Source organism: Rhinoderma darwinii, chromosome 5, assembly GCF_050947455.1.
Source record: "Rhinoderma darwinii isolate aRhiDar2 chromosome 5, aRhiDar2.hap1, whole genome shotgun sequence".
Lineage (NCBI taxonomy): Eukaryota > Metazoa > Chordata > Amphibia > Anura > Rhinodermatidae > Rhinoderma > Rhinoderma darwinii.
Window position 1 is genome coordinate 221,542,705 of NC_134691.1, and position 17,238 is coordinate 221,559,942.

General features: G+C 40.6%; 1 protein-coding gene across 2 annotated transcripts in view; it reads left to right on the forward strand.

Annotated features, from left to right (window-relative positions):
- The window catches only part of PDE1C (phosphodiesterase 1C), an 851,320-nt gene extending 842,340 nt beyond the window's left edge, over positions 1-8,980 (forward strand). Inside the window, exons 17-18 of one of the 2 annotated variants that reach the window (XM_075826958.1) lie at positions 6,820-6,878; positions 8,811-8,980. In XM_075826958.1, the coding sequence (XP_075683073.1) occupies positions 6,820-6,878; positions 8,811-8,980 (229 nt within the window). Of the gene's footprint in view, positions 1-6,812; positions 6,879-8,810 lie in introns of both variants that reach the window. The other variant, XM_075826960.1, reaches the window with a different exon arrangement.
- The last annotated feature ends 8,258 nt before the right edge of the window (positions 8,981-17,238 follow it).

Sequence of the window (17,238 nt, forward strand, 5' to 3'; positions counted from 1 at the left end):
TGGTCTAAGTACTGTCTAATCCATAAGAGTCACTGTCCTTATAAACGAAGTATGATGACAATGATCTTACCAGAATAAAAACAAAATAGGATGTTAACACCTTAACGCACCATAATGCAACTGTACGTCATGGTTTGCTCTACCTTTAGGCACTATGAGGTACACTTATGACATGGTTTTTTTTCTTTGACCATGTCAAAAGACATGGTGACAGAACAGTGATATCGGCTATCAGCCAATAGTCACTATGATGCGCGGGAGTCCAATCACAGCACGGAACAGCCCGCAATTGCTGTGATTGGTCAGTCAGTAGTGACTGACCAATCAAAGCACTGCAGCATAGTTACCTGACAAAAAGAGCCAGGAATTCAGTTTGCTAGCTGATAGGCTGTTGGCAACAGGAGGCATAACAATGGCCTCCTGTCTGCCAAGTATGGAGGCCTGTTAGGCCCTGCCCGGCAGGGTCTAAAAGGCTTTCCAGCTGCAAACGGAAGATGGCGGCGACCTCAGAAGGCGGGTGTCAGCTGTTAGTTACAGCCAATGGTGGATCATCATTGGGCATTTTGGGTGGCTGCCCGGGGCCCGAGGCTCCCGGGGGGCCCATGGCCACCCAAAGTACAATGCGTTTTTTTGCCACGAATCGCAGCAAAAACTATGACAAAACGGCATTGTGTACGTCCTGTAAATGACCTGCAGACATAAAGGTCACATGACTTTATGTCTGCAGTTCTTGTTATTGACTAGAGACCTGCTGGTCACATGACCGCAGGTCCTACAACAGCAGCAAGAGAGAAGACCATGAGGTGAGGTGAGCTGCTAGGTAAGTATAAGGGGATCATGGATTTGTTTAAGGGGTGGGTCTGGGGTCTGTGTTAAGGGGGTCTGTATTTAGGGGGTCTGCGTTTAGATGGTCTGGGGTCTGTATTTCGGGGGTCTGGTGTCTGTATTAGTTTAAGGGGTCTTTATTTAGGGTGTCTGGTCTGGGGTCTGTATTTAGGGGGTCTGTATTTAGGGGGTCTGTATTAGTTCAGTGGGTTTGGTCTGGGGTCTGTATTTAGGAGGTCTGGGGTCTGTATTAGTTTAAGAAGTCTGCATTTAGCTGGTCTGTATTAGTTTAAGGGGTCTGGGGGTCTGTATTTAGGGGGTCTGGTCTGGGGTCTGTTAATTTAAGGGGTCTGTATTTAGGGGGTCTGGGGTTCTGTATTAGTTTAAGGGGTCTGGGGTCTGTACATAGGGGGTCTGGTCTGGGGTCTGTATTTAGGGGTCTGGTCTGGGGTCTGTATATTTAGGGGGTCTGGTCTGGGGTCTGTATTTTGGTGTCTGGTCTGGGGTCTGTATTTAGGAGGTCTGGGGTCTGTATATTTATGGGGTCTGGTCTGCGCTCTGTATTAGTTTATGGGGGTCTGTATTTAGGGGGTCTGGTCTGGGTCCTGTATTAGTTTAGAGAGTCAGGTATGGGGGTCTGTATTCGTTTATGGGGTCTGTATTTCGGGGGCCTGGTCTGGGGTTCGTATTAGTTTAGGGGGACTGGTCTTGGTTATGTATTAGTTTGGGAAGTCAGGTCTGGGGTCATTAGTTTAGGTGGTCAGGTCTGGGGTCTGTATTTAGGGGTCTGGTCTGGGGTCTGTATTAGTTTATGGAGTCTGTATTTAGGGGGCCTGGTCCGAGGTCTGTATTTAGGGTGCTTGTTCTGGGTCCGTATTTGTTTAGGGTGCTTGTTCTGGGGTCTGTATTTGCTTAGGGGGGTTTTGGTCTGGGGACGGCAATAGTTTAGAATGTCTGGTGTCTGTATGCATTCTAATTTATTAGTCTGAAAGGAGTTGTCCGGGCACATCAATAGGTCATCGGTATGAAAAACCGGTCCATGCCCGGACAACCCCTTTAATGTATGGTCCTGGGCCTTGGTGTCTGAATTTTTGTGTTTCCATAGAGGCTGGAAATGGCTGCAGAAGTGAGGAGCAAACATGTCTCATCAGAAGAAATCGCCATACTGGTCTGTGTCACATGGAGGTGCAGGCCTTCAAATCCCCTAGTGGGGCTAAAAAGTTTAAAAAAAACTTATAAAAATGTTGTACAAAAGTGTAAAAATAAAAGTTATAAGTTGAAAAAAATAAAAGCTGCCTTTATTCCTGTAATAAAATTAAAATGTATTCAAAAATAAAATAAAAATGAAAACATTAAAAAGTACACATATTTGGTATCACAGCATCCGTAATGACCCAAACTATAAAACTATAATGTTATTTTTCCCCGAACGGTGAACACCTCCGAAAAAATCTATGAAAAACAATGCCAGAATAACAATTTTTTGGTCACCACCCCTCCCAAAATATACAATAAAAGTGAACAAAACGTTGCATGTACCCGAAAATAGTACCAATAAAAACTACAACCTGTCCCGCAATAAACAAACCCTCACACAGCTTTTTTGAATGAAAAATAAAAAAGTTATGGCTCTCAGAATATGGGGACACAAAAAATAAATTATTTAAAAAAAGAAGTGATTTTATTGTGGAAACGCTTCAAAACATAAAAAAGAGTATATACATATGGTATCGTCGTAATCAGATAGACCCACAGAATAAAGTAAAAATGTCATTTATAGCCCGAACACTGTAAAAAAAAAAAAGAATAAAAAACAATGTCAGAATTGTAGGTTTTTGGTCACCTTGCTTGCCAACATTTTTTATAAACAGTGATCAAAAAATTGCATGTAGCCCAAAATGGTACTAATGAAAACTACAGATTGTCCCGCAAAAAATAAGCCCTCAAAAAATAGAAAAATTCTGGCTCTCAAAATATGGCGACGTAAAATGTGCAAAAGCGGATAAGATTGGGCACCGTTTATCAGTGCGACACAGGCCACACATCTACAGATAATTATTTATTTATCGCATTATTAGACCCTCTCATTGTAGCCTGATGTACTCTGCACAGATTACATATGCCTCCACATTATAAACTCTAATATCAATAAAACCCCAAACAGAACAGAACTACTACAAATCAAAATCTACGCTCCAAAAGCCAAATGGGGCTCCCTTCTGAGCCCTACAGTGTGCCCGAACAGCGGTTTACATCCACATATATGGCATCACCATACCCGGGAGAACCCGCTTAACAATGTTTTCACTGGCACAAACTGGGCACAACATATTGTGCACTAAAATGGCATATTAGTGGAAAATTGTAAATTTTCACTTTGCACCTGCACATTCATTTCTAATGTTAAAACACATGTGGGGTCAAAATGCGCACTACAGCCCTTAAAATGCCCTAAGGGGCGTAGTTTCAAAAATAGGGGTCACTACTTGGGGGTTTGTTTTACTATTTGACCTCAGAGCCCTGCAATTGTGGGCCAATGCTGCGAAAATCACCAAAATAAACCTCAAATGCGCATGTTGCTCTTCACTTCTGAGCCCTGTCATATCTCCAGGCAAATAATAAATTCCTTGAGGGGTGTAGTTTCCAAAATTGGGTCACTTCTTACGGGCTACCACTGTACTCTAGTACCACTGGGGTTTTGCAAATGCGACATGGCGCCCTAAAAACAATCCAGCAAAATCTGCATGCCAAATTGCGCTCCTGCTTTTCTGAGCCCTGCCGTGTGTCCAAACAGCATTTTATGACCACATATGGGGTATTGCTGAACTCAGGAGAAATTGCTTTACAAATGTTGTTTTGCTTTTTCTCCTTTATCCGTTGTCAAAATGAAGAAACTCTACAATTTAGTGGGAAAAACATTTTCATTTTCATTTTCACGGCCTAATTCGAATAAATTCTGCAAAAGACCTGTGGGGTCTAAATGCTCACTATACCCCTAGATAGATTCCTTGAGGTGTGTAGTTTCCCAAATTAGGTCACTTTTGGGGAGTTTCTACTGTTTTGGCTCCTTAGGGACTTTGCATATGCAACATGGCACCTGGAAACCAATCCAGCAAAATTTGAGCTCCTACCTGTCTAAGCCCTGCCGTGTATCCAAATAGCAGTTTATGACCACATATGGGGTATGGCCGTGCTCAGAAGAGTTTGCTTTACAAATGTTGGGGTTCTTTTTCTCCTTTATTTAGTGTGAAAATGGAAAAATCTGAACTAAAACTAAATTTTATTAGAAAAAAAAACGTAGATTTTAATTTTCACTGTTTAATTCCATTAAATTCAGAAAAAAAACCGGTGGGGTCAAAATGCTCACTATACCTCTCAATAAATTCCTTAAGGGGTGTAGTTTCTCAAATAGGATTACTTTTGTGGGGTTTATACTCTTTTGGTCATTCGGGGGCTTTGCACATGCAACATGGCACCCGAAAACCATTCCAACTAAATTTGAGCTCTAAAAGCCAAATAGTGCTCCTTCCCTTCTGAGCTAGAAGGCGCCAAAATCCACTAGGTGCTCCATTACTTCTGAGGTCGGTGCTTCTGTCCATTAGGGCATTTCAACTAGGGCCACATGTGGGATATTTCTAACAACTGCAGAATATGGGCAATAAATATTATAAAATAAATATAAAAGTTGCGTTTCTCTTGTAGAACCTTCTGTGTTATAGAAAAAAATATACACATATCATAGACACATATTATATGTACCTCCTCATTGCTCAGAAACAAACCCCAGGGTTAAGTAACTTAGACCATAAAATAAAATAAAATAAATAAATCAGACCCCAGAGATAATATTCTATGGCATTGTGCTGCATTCATACACTGTCTAAATGCATGTTTTTATAATAATACCATGAAGCCAGGCAAAATAGTGCTAAAGACTGTATATGAGAGCTGCATATATACTCTTAAAGGCCTCGTTCACATCAGCGTCGGGTTACAAAGGATACAAAGCAGCTGTATCTCAAAAAGTACAAATAATAAAAAAAAAAAACTAATTATAAAGTTGCACAAAACACACTAATTGGCCTTTTAAAAAAAAATAAAATAAAAAATAAATCGCTTTCGAAGGTGTACATAAAGGGGTTGTCCAGGCATGGACAACTAATGACCTATCAGTTGTGCGGGGTCCAATCGTAAAAGAAGTGACATGCCTTATCTTCGGGCGTTTACGTCTCTGACCTATGAATCTATGGAATAGCCTACCGCAGGAGCTGGTCGCAGCAGGGACAGTAGATGGCTTTAAAAAAGGCTTAGATAATTTCCTAGAACAAAAAAATATCAGCTCCTATGTGTAGAAATGTTTTACTTCCCCTTTCCCATCCCTTGGTTGGACTTGATGGACATGTGTCTTTTTTCAACCGTACAAACTATGTAACTATGTAACTATGTGACCTCCCATTGACATCAATGGGAGACAGAGAAAGTCGTAGTTTTTTGCCCACGGCACTCAATGGCTACAGGCAAAAAACGCTGCAAGCAACGCGGCAAACGGCGTGGAGGCAGATCAAAATCTGCCTCAAAATTCCAGATGGAATATTGAGGCAGAATTTTCTGCCTGCAAAAAAACTCAGTGTGAACATAGCCTAAGGCCTTATTCACACGGACGTGACTGTTTTGCGCCCGCAAAAAAACGCTGCGTTTTGCGCGCGCAAAAGGTCCGTGTGTCATCAGCATATGGTGCGTGGCTGCGTGATTTTCGCGCAGCCGGAATCATGATGACACTCTGTTTTTATGTTTACAAACAGAAAAGCACAAGGTGCTTTTATGTTTTCATTCATTTATTTTACTACTGTTGCGCGAATCACGCACGGCACCCGGAAGTGCTTCCGTGTGCTGAGCGCGATTTGCACGCACCCATTGACTTCAATGGGTGCTTGCTGCGCGAAACGCGGGCAAGTATAGGGACATGTCATGAGTTTCACGCAGCGCACATACGATGAGTGAAATTCACTGACAGTCTGAACGGCCCCATTCACTAACATAGGTCTGTGCGACGAGCGTGAAAATCACGCGCGTAGCATGGAGGTATTATACGTTCGTGTGAATAAGGCCTAAGTACTATATGGCCTCTCTGTATTCTATATCCTCTGTTATTGTGACATATATTATCTGTGGTCTGAATATATATTGCAGCAATAATACTATGCGTCAGAGTAAAGTAATGGAAGAAAAGAGGTTTGTGTTCTCAAGACCAGTGAGTGTGCATAGGGGACCTGATTAACCCCTTCCCTCCACAGCCATTTTTCAGGTTTTCACTTTTGTTTTTTCTTCAATACATTCCAAAAGCTATAACTTTTTCAGTTTCCTAGTGATATAGCAGTATGAGGGCTTGTTTTTTTGCGGGATGAGTTGTAGATTTTTCTGGCACCATTTATTGTACCATATAATGTACTGGGAAACTGTAAAAAATTTCCTTGTGGGGTTGAATTTGAAAAAAAACAGCGATTCCTCAATTTTTTGGGGGGATTTGTTTTTACGGCGTGACATGACATGTTAACTTTTTTTCTGTGAGTCAATACGGTTACAGCGATACCAAATTCATATATGTTTTCATTTACCAAATTGACTGAATGCAACTATGTTTTTGGAACATTAGTTTAAAATTTGGGGCTCCTCTTGTAATTTTGCCCAGGGCCACACTTTGCCTAAAACCGGCCATGTCAATTACTAGTGGGAGGGATGTTTTCTCTCTTTACAAGCAAATTCACTGGATCAGCATGAGTTGCAGTGCATTGTTTATTAGAAAATGACATCACTTGCGTCCTCCTTTGTAGAATACATACGTAGCACTCCGATAACAAAAAAGTAGCAGATTAGCCACTCTATTTCTCTATTTCTTTTCATGTTTTCGTGCAGGTTTTCAGATTAAATTAATTCCTTGTAGAAACTATAATAGTATTTAACTCGATATTTATGTATTTTTTCCATAGATACGAGGTACAAATTAAACGATTCCTCCTGCACCGTTGATTCTCCGTATCTGCTTAAATTACCTGGTAGGTTTTCCATTTGTGTGACATCAGAATCATATTGACTATAAAACAAGGTGCATGATAAAAGCAAAGGTCTTATTTAATATATTGTGAGATTAGCACAAATGTATCAAAACCATACTTGCCAACTTTTGGAAATGTCCTACAGGGAGACGCCAGTTTTGAGGCATGCAAATTTCCCCCATAAGCCACACCCTTTTATTGCAGACCACACCTCTTTTGCAGACCATACAAGGCATGCTAGCTTGTGTTTTCAGGTTGAAATACCATTCAACATTATAAATGTATATAAATGATCCCACACCCCTTAAATAAATAAGACCCCCTCAAAAAAGACCACAGACCAGACTCCCCCAAAATACAGACCCCAGAACAGACTCCCCCTAAATACAGATGCCCTCACCAGACTATTATTCCCTTAATACAGACCCCAGACCAGACTACTGTCCTCTTATACTGACCCCAGATTAGAACACTATCCCCTTATACAGACCCCCAGACTGGACTACTACCCCTTCATACAGACCCCAGTCTACTAATTTCTTATACAGACCCCAGACTAGACTACTATCCCCTTGTACAGGCCACAGACCAGACTACTGTCCCCTTATACAAACCCCAGGCCAAACTACTATCATGTTTACAGAACCTAGACTAGACTACTATTCCCTTATACAGACCCCAGGCTACTATATTCTTATACAGACACCAGACTACTATTTTCATATACAGAACTCAAACCAGACTATTATCCCCAAATATTAGCTCCTATGTGTAGAATTGTTTTTACTTCCCCTTTCCCATCCCACTTCCCCTTTCCCATCCCTTGGTTGAACTTGATGGACATGTGTCTTTTTTTCAACCGTACAAACTATGTAACTATGTACATACCACAGATCAGACTACACTTTCCTTATACAGACCCCAGGCCTAACTACTATCCTCTTACAGACCCCAGACTAGACTACTATCCACTTATACAGACCACAGACTACTATTTTCTTATACAGACCTCAGACCAGACTACTATCCCCTTATACAGACCACAGACCAGACTACTGTCCCTTTATACAGATCCCAGGCCAAACTACTATTCCCTTTCCCGCCTCCAGACTAGACTACTATCCTCTTTTACAGACCCCAGGCTATTATATTTTTATATAGACACTAGACTACTATCCACTTATACAGACCACAGACTACTATTTTCTTATACAGACCCCAGACCAGACTACTATCCCCTTATACAGGCCCTAGATCAGACTACTATCCCTTTATACAAACCCCGGACCGGACTGTTATCTCATTATACAGATTCCAGACCAGACTACTATCCACTATAGTGGTCCTTATAAAGACCCTAGACTACTAAATGTACATCACAGACCTTATTGTCAATAGGGCCTTAATCAGTAGAGAACAGTCTGCATAGGATATTTCTCAAGTTTATTCTGCATTTTCTACAGTTGTATTTGACCAGCGTCAGACCGAGGTTCCTTGGCCCACCAGAGGAAATTATTCTGAGGGTCTTCTATCTATCTACACAGAACATGTGCATGTCCACTGTTAGTTTCATAATAATCTTTCCTATCATTGCACACACAGAGCATATCATTAAAGTGGTTTTCCGAGATCTCCCAAAAGATTAGAACTTATAAAAAACATTTTCCCTAATGTATACTTGGCTACACCATTTTCTAGTGAAAAAAAAAGTTATTTACCACCATTCCCAGTGAGTGTTGTGTGTTTACAATATTTTGGGGCATGCTTGTTTACTTCTGCTTCCTGTTTAGCCTCTGTTTCCCATGTTTTCTTGCACACTGGACCACGGAAACTGTGCATTGACCCACGGAAGGATCCTCTGATATTCGGGTGGGCCAGTCCCATCTGTATGTGGCCATAGGATAAGTGCAATTATATCTGTTTGTTTTCCAGTGCTGAAACCCCAGCTCAGATACTTTAAGAGACCAAGCTACTGTACGACAACCCGCCTGCCCAGCTTCCACAAGAAAACAGATGAAAATGTGGCAAAACACAGACCAGTAGACCAAAGGGGAAGAATGAAGAAAATCCAGCATATATCCCTCCACTGGAACAAAAAATGATAGGGATCTTTATGAAACAATTTTGGCTTAGTTAATATTATGGACTCTTTCCTATAGGCATAGAATTGCATAATAGGAAATAAAATGCTGAATTATGCAACATAACACTGAAGATATAGTAGCTGCATATCACTTCTAAACAGCTAAAACATCACATATCATAGCTCATAGCGTAAACAAATTATCTTTTCTATGCTCAACTGCTGCAATGGTATTCTAGAGTGCTACCACAGCATGAACAATACCCATTTTCTTCTATGCAGTTGTCTTCTTTGGACCATCCCTTTTTCTTAGAAGAGTCCCTCCACGGTAAGATAATCACAGGTACGTGTAGTCCTGCTGCTGGGACCCTCAGCGATCATCTGTGACGTGTGCGGGAACCTGGCAGCAAGTGTTCAATATCCCAGCAGCGCCGCACTAATGAAAATTAAGCATTACACAGTGTCCATTGTATTCACTAGGCTGTCCATATAAAGCATGGATGTGCTGCAGCATCCAGAGAAAGAGACACTTTTTGTAGCCGCGCTTTGCCCTGGCTAATAGATAATAGCTATAAACAGGAGACCCAGCTTTCGTTAACTCTTTCACTGATGTGATATTTTAAAATAGGTTTTGTAAACCAGATAACCCCTTTTAAGTATATATTAGGTGTCTAGACTAATTTATATACCAATTGCCTAATTCTCTTTTATTAGCAAGGGCAATCCTAGGAAAGCCTAGTATCTGCAGCCGGTCAATGTGATACCGTACTGTATAAAATCAAAATCACCTGTAGGTTTTTTTCTCATAGATTCTCTCAGAATTATTTGCGACATGCTCCAGTGCATGCTGTTTTATGGAGCTGTTCATTGCTCACAAAGGCACCACGTGGCGGCACAAGAAGTGCCTATGGGTCTGTATTGCAGACCTGTGGTGCAGTCCATGTACACAGCATATCCGTATGCATGGACCTTAGAACAGTCAGATCCCTGAGTCCCATAGACAAACTATAGACGGCTATAAAGGGGCTTTATAGTTTGTCAAATTCCTGAGTCTATTAGCCCAGATATTGCAAACCTGAGGTATACTTCAAAGATTTTCTATGGCACACCCAGTGACAGACATCTGGGAGCAACTAAAGCCCATGGTGGTTCAGATGATTTCACCTTGCAGGAATCCATGTGGTGCCCACTTGAGTGAATCCCAGGTACAGTAGTAGTACATGTATTGTTCGAAAAATACTGGACAAGTCATAAAAAAAACCTAGTTACAGCTACTGTATGCTGATTATATATAAAGAACAATTCTAAGGCACATATTAGATAGCAACAGTGACTTTTACTATATTACAGCACTTTTATATTATTGGCTGTCTTACCTGATTGTAGAGATTTCACATGTAAAACATACATGTTCGTCAGATTAAGAAGAGATGAATGATCTACTTACCACGACTCTCACCAGAATTTCATAAACTATATTTTTTTTTACAGGAAGAAGTTGTACAAACAAGGTACCATTGTGTGATCAGTTTGTACAAATGTAGCAGAGCTGAATTTCTGATTCTGACTCTTTTATGCTTTATGATAATTCTCTGAGTTATTGCACTAGGTTTACCTACAGTCCTATGCAAAAGCGATGACATCAAACTGGCGCTTCTACATCTGTATATTGATATTACAATTGACTAGACCTATTCTTGGATTCATATTTGAACATATTTAAAATGTTTGAGAGACTTTTTCTAAGTCTCATTACCCATTACGTTGTCATTTTGAATAAAGTGTATAATTGGATTAATAAATAAATTATTAGTTTGCCATCACCACTTCCAATTTGTCAAACTTCTAAACAATTATTTAATATGTTGAATGTCACATAAAGAAGGAATCTGTTATTCATGTATTTACGAAATGTTTCATGGTTATTACAGAATTGTACATTCTCATTAAGTCAGAATATCAATTAATGAAACTAAATTATGTTTATTTAAATATATATATATATGCACTATACATTTAAAGGGGTTGTGCAGGATTAGAAAAACATGTCTGCTTTCTTCCAGACACAGCGTCACACCTGAGCTGCAATGCTACTCACAACCTATGGACAGGTGTGGCACTGTTTTATTAAAGAAAGCAGCCATGTTGTTCTAATTCTGTACAACCCATTGAAGGCTGCACATTTGCAATGAATGAGAGGACAGAATTTTCAAAAGAAAATGTTCCTTCTCTTCTTTTGTGATCTACTCCTCTTTTTGGGTTTTAAAAAAAAGAAGCAAGTATAGGAGAACAGAGTGGAATGTTATGTTAAATGCGGCATGACCAGCTCTATTTATCAGAAAATCTATGAGATATCAATCCCTACAAGACTGTATTTTTACTTAAAGGGGTTGTCTGCTTTGGACAATCCCTATTTTTTATGTGTCCTCGGAAAATGTGCTGTTCATAGGGTGTTGGGATATTTGTAATCTGTGAGGTAACCAGGCAGCAAGTGTTTAATTCTAGAGATGAGATAATTTCTTAAAATTAGGTTTAGGGTCGAATTCGTCGAATTGGCCATTCTTTGCGTTCCGGATCGAATAAATTTGCTGCGACTTCAAGGTGCCCGATTGACCAGAAAACTCATGTCTGACTCTCTGATGTCTTCTAGGAGGGTATATAACCCCTTTCACGCTCTTTAACACCAAGACAGCATTAGTAATTTGAAAATGACAGCAACATTCAAATCACTACTGTTCAAAAGTTTGGGGTCACCCAGATAATTTGGTGTTTTCCATGAAAACTCACGCTTATATTTATCAAATGAGTTGCAAAATGACTAGAAAATATAGTCAACACATTGACAAGGTTAGAAATAATGATTTTTATTTCAAATAATAATTTTATCATTCAAACTTTGCTTTCGTCAAAGAATGCTCCATTTGCAGCAATTACAGCATTGCAGACCTTTGGCATTCTAGCTGTTAATTTGCTGAGGTAATCGGGAGAAATTTCACCCCATGCTACCAGAAGGCCTTCCCACAAGTTGGATTGGCTTGATGGGCACTTCTTGCGTACCATACGGTCAAGCTGCTCCCACAACAGCTCTATGGGGTTGAGATCTGGTGACTGCGCTGGCCACTCCATTACAGATAGAATACCAGCTGCCTGCTTCTTCACTAAATAGTTCTTGCATAATTTGGAGGTGTGCTTTGGGTCATTGTCCTGTTGTAGGATGAAATTGGCTCCAATCAAGCGCTGTCCACAGGGTATGGCATCGCATTGCAAAATGGGGTGATAGCCTTCCTTATTCAAAATCCCTTTTACCTTGTACAAATCTCCCACTTTACCAGCACCAAAGCAACCCCAGACCATCACATTACCTCCACCATGCTTGACAGATGGCGTCAGGCACTCTTCCAGCATCTTTTCAGTTGTTCTGCGTCTCACAAATGTTCTTCTGTGTGATCCAAACACCTCAAACTTCGATTCGTCTGTCCATAACACTTTTTTCCAATCTTCCTCTGTCCAATGTCTGTGTGCTTTTGCCCATATTAATCTTTTCCTTTTATTAGCCAGTCTCAGATATGGCCTTTTCTTTGCCACTCTGCCCTGATGGCCAGCATCCCGGAGTCGCCTCTTCACTGTAGACGTTGACACTGGCGTTTTGCGGGTATTATTTAATGAAGCTGCCAGTTGAGGACCTGTGAGGCGTCTACTTCTCAAACTAGAGACTCTAATGTACTTGTCTTGTTGCTCAGTTGTGCAGCGGGGCCTCGCACTTCTCTTTCTACTCTGGTTAGAGCCTGTTTGTGCTGTCCTCTGAAGGGAGTAGTACACACCATTGTAGGAAATCTTCAGTTTCTTGGCAATTTCTCGCATGGAATAGCCTTCATTTCTAAGGACAAGAATAGACTGTCGAGTTTCACAAGAAAGCTCTCTTTTTCTAGCCATTTTGAGAGTTTAATCGAACCCACAAATGTAATGCTCCAGAATCTCAACTAGCTCAAAGGAAGGTCAGTTTTATAGCTCCTCTAAACAGCAAAACTGTTTACAGCGGTGCTAACATAATTGCACAAGGGTTTTCAAGTGTTTTCTAATCATCCATTAGCCTTCTAACACAGTTAGCAAACATAATGTACCATTAGAACACTGGAGTGATGGTTGCTGGAAATGGGCCTCTATACACCTATGTAGATATTGCATTAAAAACCAGACGTTTGCAGCTAGAATAGTCATTTAGCACATTAACAATGTATAGACTGTATTTCTGATTAATTTAATGTTATCATCATTGAAAAAAACTGTGCTTTTCTTGAAAAAATAAGGAAATTTCTAAGTGACCCTAAACTTTTGAACGGTAGTGTATATGGGGACATATATACACAAAACCACAAAAAAAGGCCATACTTACAAAAGGACTCAGGCAGGTCAGAAACGCTGATGAAGGAGAGTGAACAGGTGCATTAAATAATAATAGCCACTCCCACTAGTCTTGAGGGGAGTGGCGTGTGGTGCATGGGATGTGTAGTAAAAAATAATAAATGAATAGTGTATGTGCAAGTGATAATAATATGTGTGAAATATAGGGGGCAGTAATGAGTAAAGTGCCTAAATAAAAGAATAATGGGGTGCAGGTGTGTGAAACATGGAGGGATAGTGTGTAAGTCATGAGGCGCAACTTGTATAGCCAGGTAGAAGCCTATTTGTGATGCGTTGTAAATTCATAGAGCGGGCTACCCTGCTTGCTATGCCAGATAACAACACACCATACTCTCCCAGCATCAAAGACCCGGCTGTGTCCAAAAGAAGCAAATATAATGCAAGTAAGCATGAAAAATATCTGGGGTATTAGTAATCATTTTGGCCAAAAGGACGCAAGCTCGCAATCCAACTGGAACTTATTGTTCCTGATATACAAACCATACAGATAAAAACAAGGGGACATATATACACAAAACCACAAAAAAAGGCCATACTTACAAAAGGACACAAGCAGGTCAGAAACGCTGATGATATACATACGTGTGTTTGTGTGTGTGTGTGTGTGTGTGTGTGTGTGTGTGTGTGTAACAGCAGCGCATTTTGGGAAGGCTGCCTGCAAGGTATTTTGGTAAAGCCTGCCCAAGGTCATAAGATCCTTTCTGTAATCTGTAAAATTGTGGCCTGTACTTGCTGACGGCCACCATTTTTCTGTGATTCGTAAGCCATAAGCCTCAAAAGTTTTTGAATTAGCTGAATCCGGACTGAATTTGATTAATGTAAAATCAATTTCTATTCTATTCCCCTGAAGGGCCACCACAGGAAAAATTATGCTTTACATGCTGTCCTTGTTATCAATGATAAATTAATTCCTGAACTGGGGACATCCTTCTATAAATACGGTATTAAAAATTGGGATTTTACGACAGACATCTCTAGTGACAATCTAGCTAAATCAATCAAAAAAGTGCATTCTAGTACACCGCGTTCCAAATTATTATGCAAATGTTATTTTTCGCGGATTTTCCTAAATAGTCGATGCAAATGACAGTCAGTATAATCTTCAAGCCATCAACCGTTGGAGTATAATGCAACTTTTATTGAACAAATCTCCTAATGATAACAGATTTTTTTTTAGAAGTAAATAACTCAAAATGCACTGTTTCACATTATTATGCACAACAGAGATCAAAATATTTTAAAGGTTGTAAAGAGAACTAAAATGGTAATTTGTTGAATTTGCAGCATCAGGAGGACATATTTACAGAAATCAAAACCTCTTTCAATCAAAAAAAACTTAACTGGCCAAGTTACATGTTAACATAGGACCCCTTCTTTGATATCACCTTCACAATTCTTGCATCCATTGAATTTGTGAGTATTTGGACAGTTTCTGCTTGAATATCTTTGCAGGATGTCAGAATAGCCTCCCAGAGCTTCTGTTTTGATGTGAACTGCCTCCCACCCTCATAGATATTTTGCTTGAGGATGCTCCAAATGTTCTCAATAGGGTTGAGGTCAGGGGAACATGGGGGCCACACCATGAGTTTCTCTCCTTTTATGCCCATAGCAGCCAATGACACAGAGGTAATTTTGCTACGGAAGGCACGGTTCTTCTTTTTGTACCACGGAAGAAAGTGGTCAGTCATAAACTCTACGTACTTTGCAGAGTGTGCATTTTCACACCGTCAGGGACCTTAAAGGGGCCTATCAGTTCCCTCCCCATGATTCCAGCCCAAAACATGACTCCACCACCTCCTTGCTGACGACGCAGCCTTGTTGGGACATGGTGGCCATTCACCAACCATCCACTACTCCATCCATCTGGCCCATCCAGGGTTGCACGGCACTCATCAGTAAACAACACAGTTTGAAAATTAGTCTTCATGTATTTCTGAGCCCATGATGGGATTTACCTTAGTCAATGTAGGATCCTGTGTGGATTGCGCATTCGTATGGCGGCTGACCGCTGTTATTAGGTGCTACAGGGGGATCGGGAGTATCCTCTATTTATGTCCCGGTGTAGGGTCACATGTGTTGCCTCGTAGTGCTTGGAACGCACAAGTGAAAAGCAACGTGACCGGATGTATTTGTAGGACCGGAAGTGGTCATCGGGCTGTGCAGAGAACTGCTAACACATGGCTAATTAGATTGGATGGTGAGCGCAGCGCTGGGGATACATCTTGTTATTAAGTTAAGATGATGTGTGTGCACTAAGGAATATATTGGCGATTTCTAAGTGTCAGAGAAAACATTTGTAATGTATAAATGTAAAATAGGTAGTAAAAGAACAGCAATGAAGAAATAGGTGTATAGAGAGTATAACGTTAGTAGATTGTGTGAGGAAGATCGGAGGCTAATAAACTAAAGGAGAGGAAAATCATGTCAAGTTGAAAGGATACATGGTGATGAAGTATATCCTGCATGGATCCTGAGACCTTGGATGGTGTTATTAAGTCTGCAATAAAATTGTAGTAGTTAGTATCAATTACATAATCATTTGCCTTGCTGTAAATATCACAGAGACGCTACAGAAGTGGTAAGGATTCTGAATACACATCACGTCCTGGCTGGAGGTAATGTATATTCAATGTCAGGACACTGCAGTAACGTTATAGTGTGTTTATGTGGCTGCACATAGCGATATAGCTATATCGCTATGTGCTGTGTAAATGAATGGGGAGAAGTGTATGACGCTGATTGGTCAGCGTCATACACTCCTCTGTACAACGCCCACTTGGCCAAAAAGTAAAACACGCCCAGTTGTTCATTAAGAAACTCATTAGCATAAAGCTAATATAGGTCATAACTCAGTCAAAAATGATAGTTTTTCTAAATAAAAAACACTGCTGTAATCTACATTACAGCGTTGATCACATCATGTATAATATAGGCCACTTATAATGTGGTGACAGAGTACTCTAGTGGCCTAGCTGTATTTTTACATTGCACGCAAAACTGATAAATGTTCATTGTCGGGGGGGGGGGGGGGGTGGAAGATGTGGGGTGCGGGGCTGTTTGTTGCGGGGGAGGGGGCCCAGTGAAAAGTTTGCTATGGGGCCCAGTCTTTCCTAGTTACGCCCCTGATGTACACAAATAATCCCACCAAATACTTCAAAAACAATATTACAAAAGATTCCAGTATATAAGGCCCAAATAATGCAGCCACACCATGATCACTACTACATAGTGACTAATATAATATTATCATACTGTTACTGAATACACAGGTGCTCTGCAGACCAAATAAGTTATTACAGTACAGTTCCATGCAGTAACTTACAGGTGAAGTATTCTCTGAATGTAATCATTCACTTTTCCCATCTTTTCCGGCAGATACCATTATGACGTCTTGTATCTGCAGAGTTTGCTGCCTAGGCATCTTTGGCTCCTTACTTTTCCAGCACTGTTCCTAGCATTTCCCAACCTACACAAACTCCCCATCCTGCAACTCCCAATTTTGCGCCTGCTGCTACCCCCAATTCTGTGCCTATTGCTACCCCCAATTCTGTGCCCTAATTACTATACCTGCTATGTTTCACCAGTGCTTTCACTGTACTTCACAAATAATGGTGTCCTAACTATAGTTACCCCCAAAAAAATAGTGTCACACATACAGTGCCCCTGAACAAAAATAGTGCAAGCGAGATAGTGCCCCCAAAATAATTTTTCTAAACAGATAGTGGCTACATTGTGCCCGAGACAGTAATAGCAGACCATACAGTAAAAGTGCCCCCATTTGTGCTCCACAAAGCATTGGTGCCCCATTTTGTATCTCACACAGTAATAGTGATTATATCAGTGCCCCCAAAACAG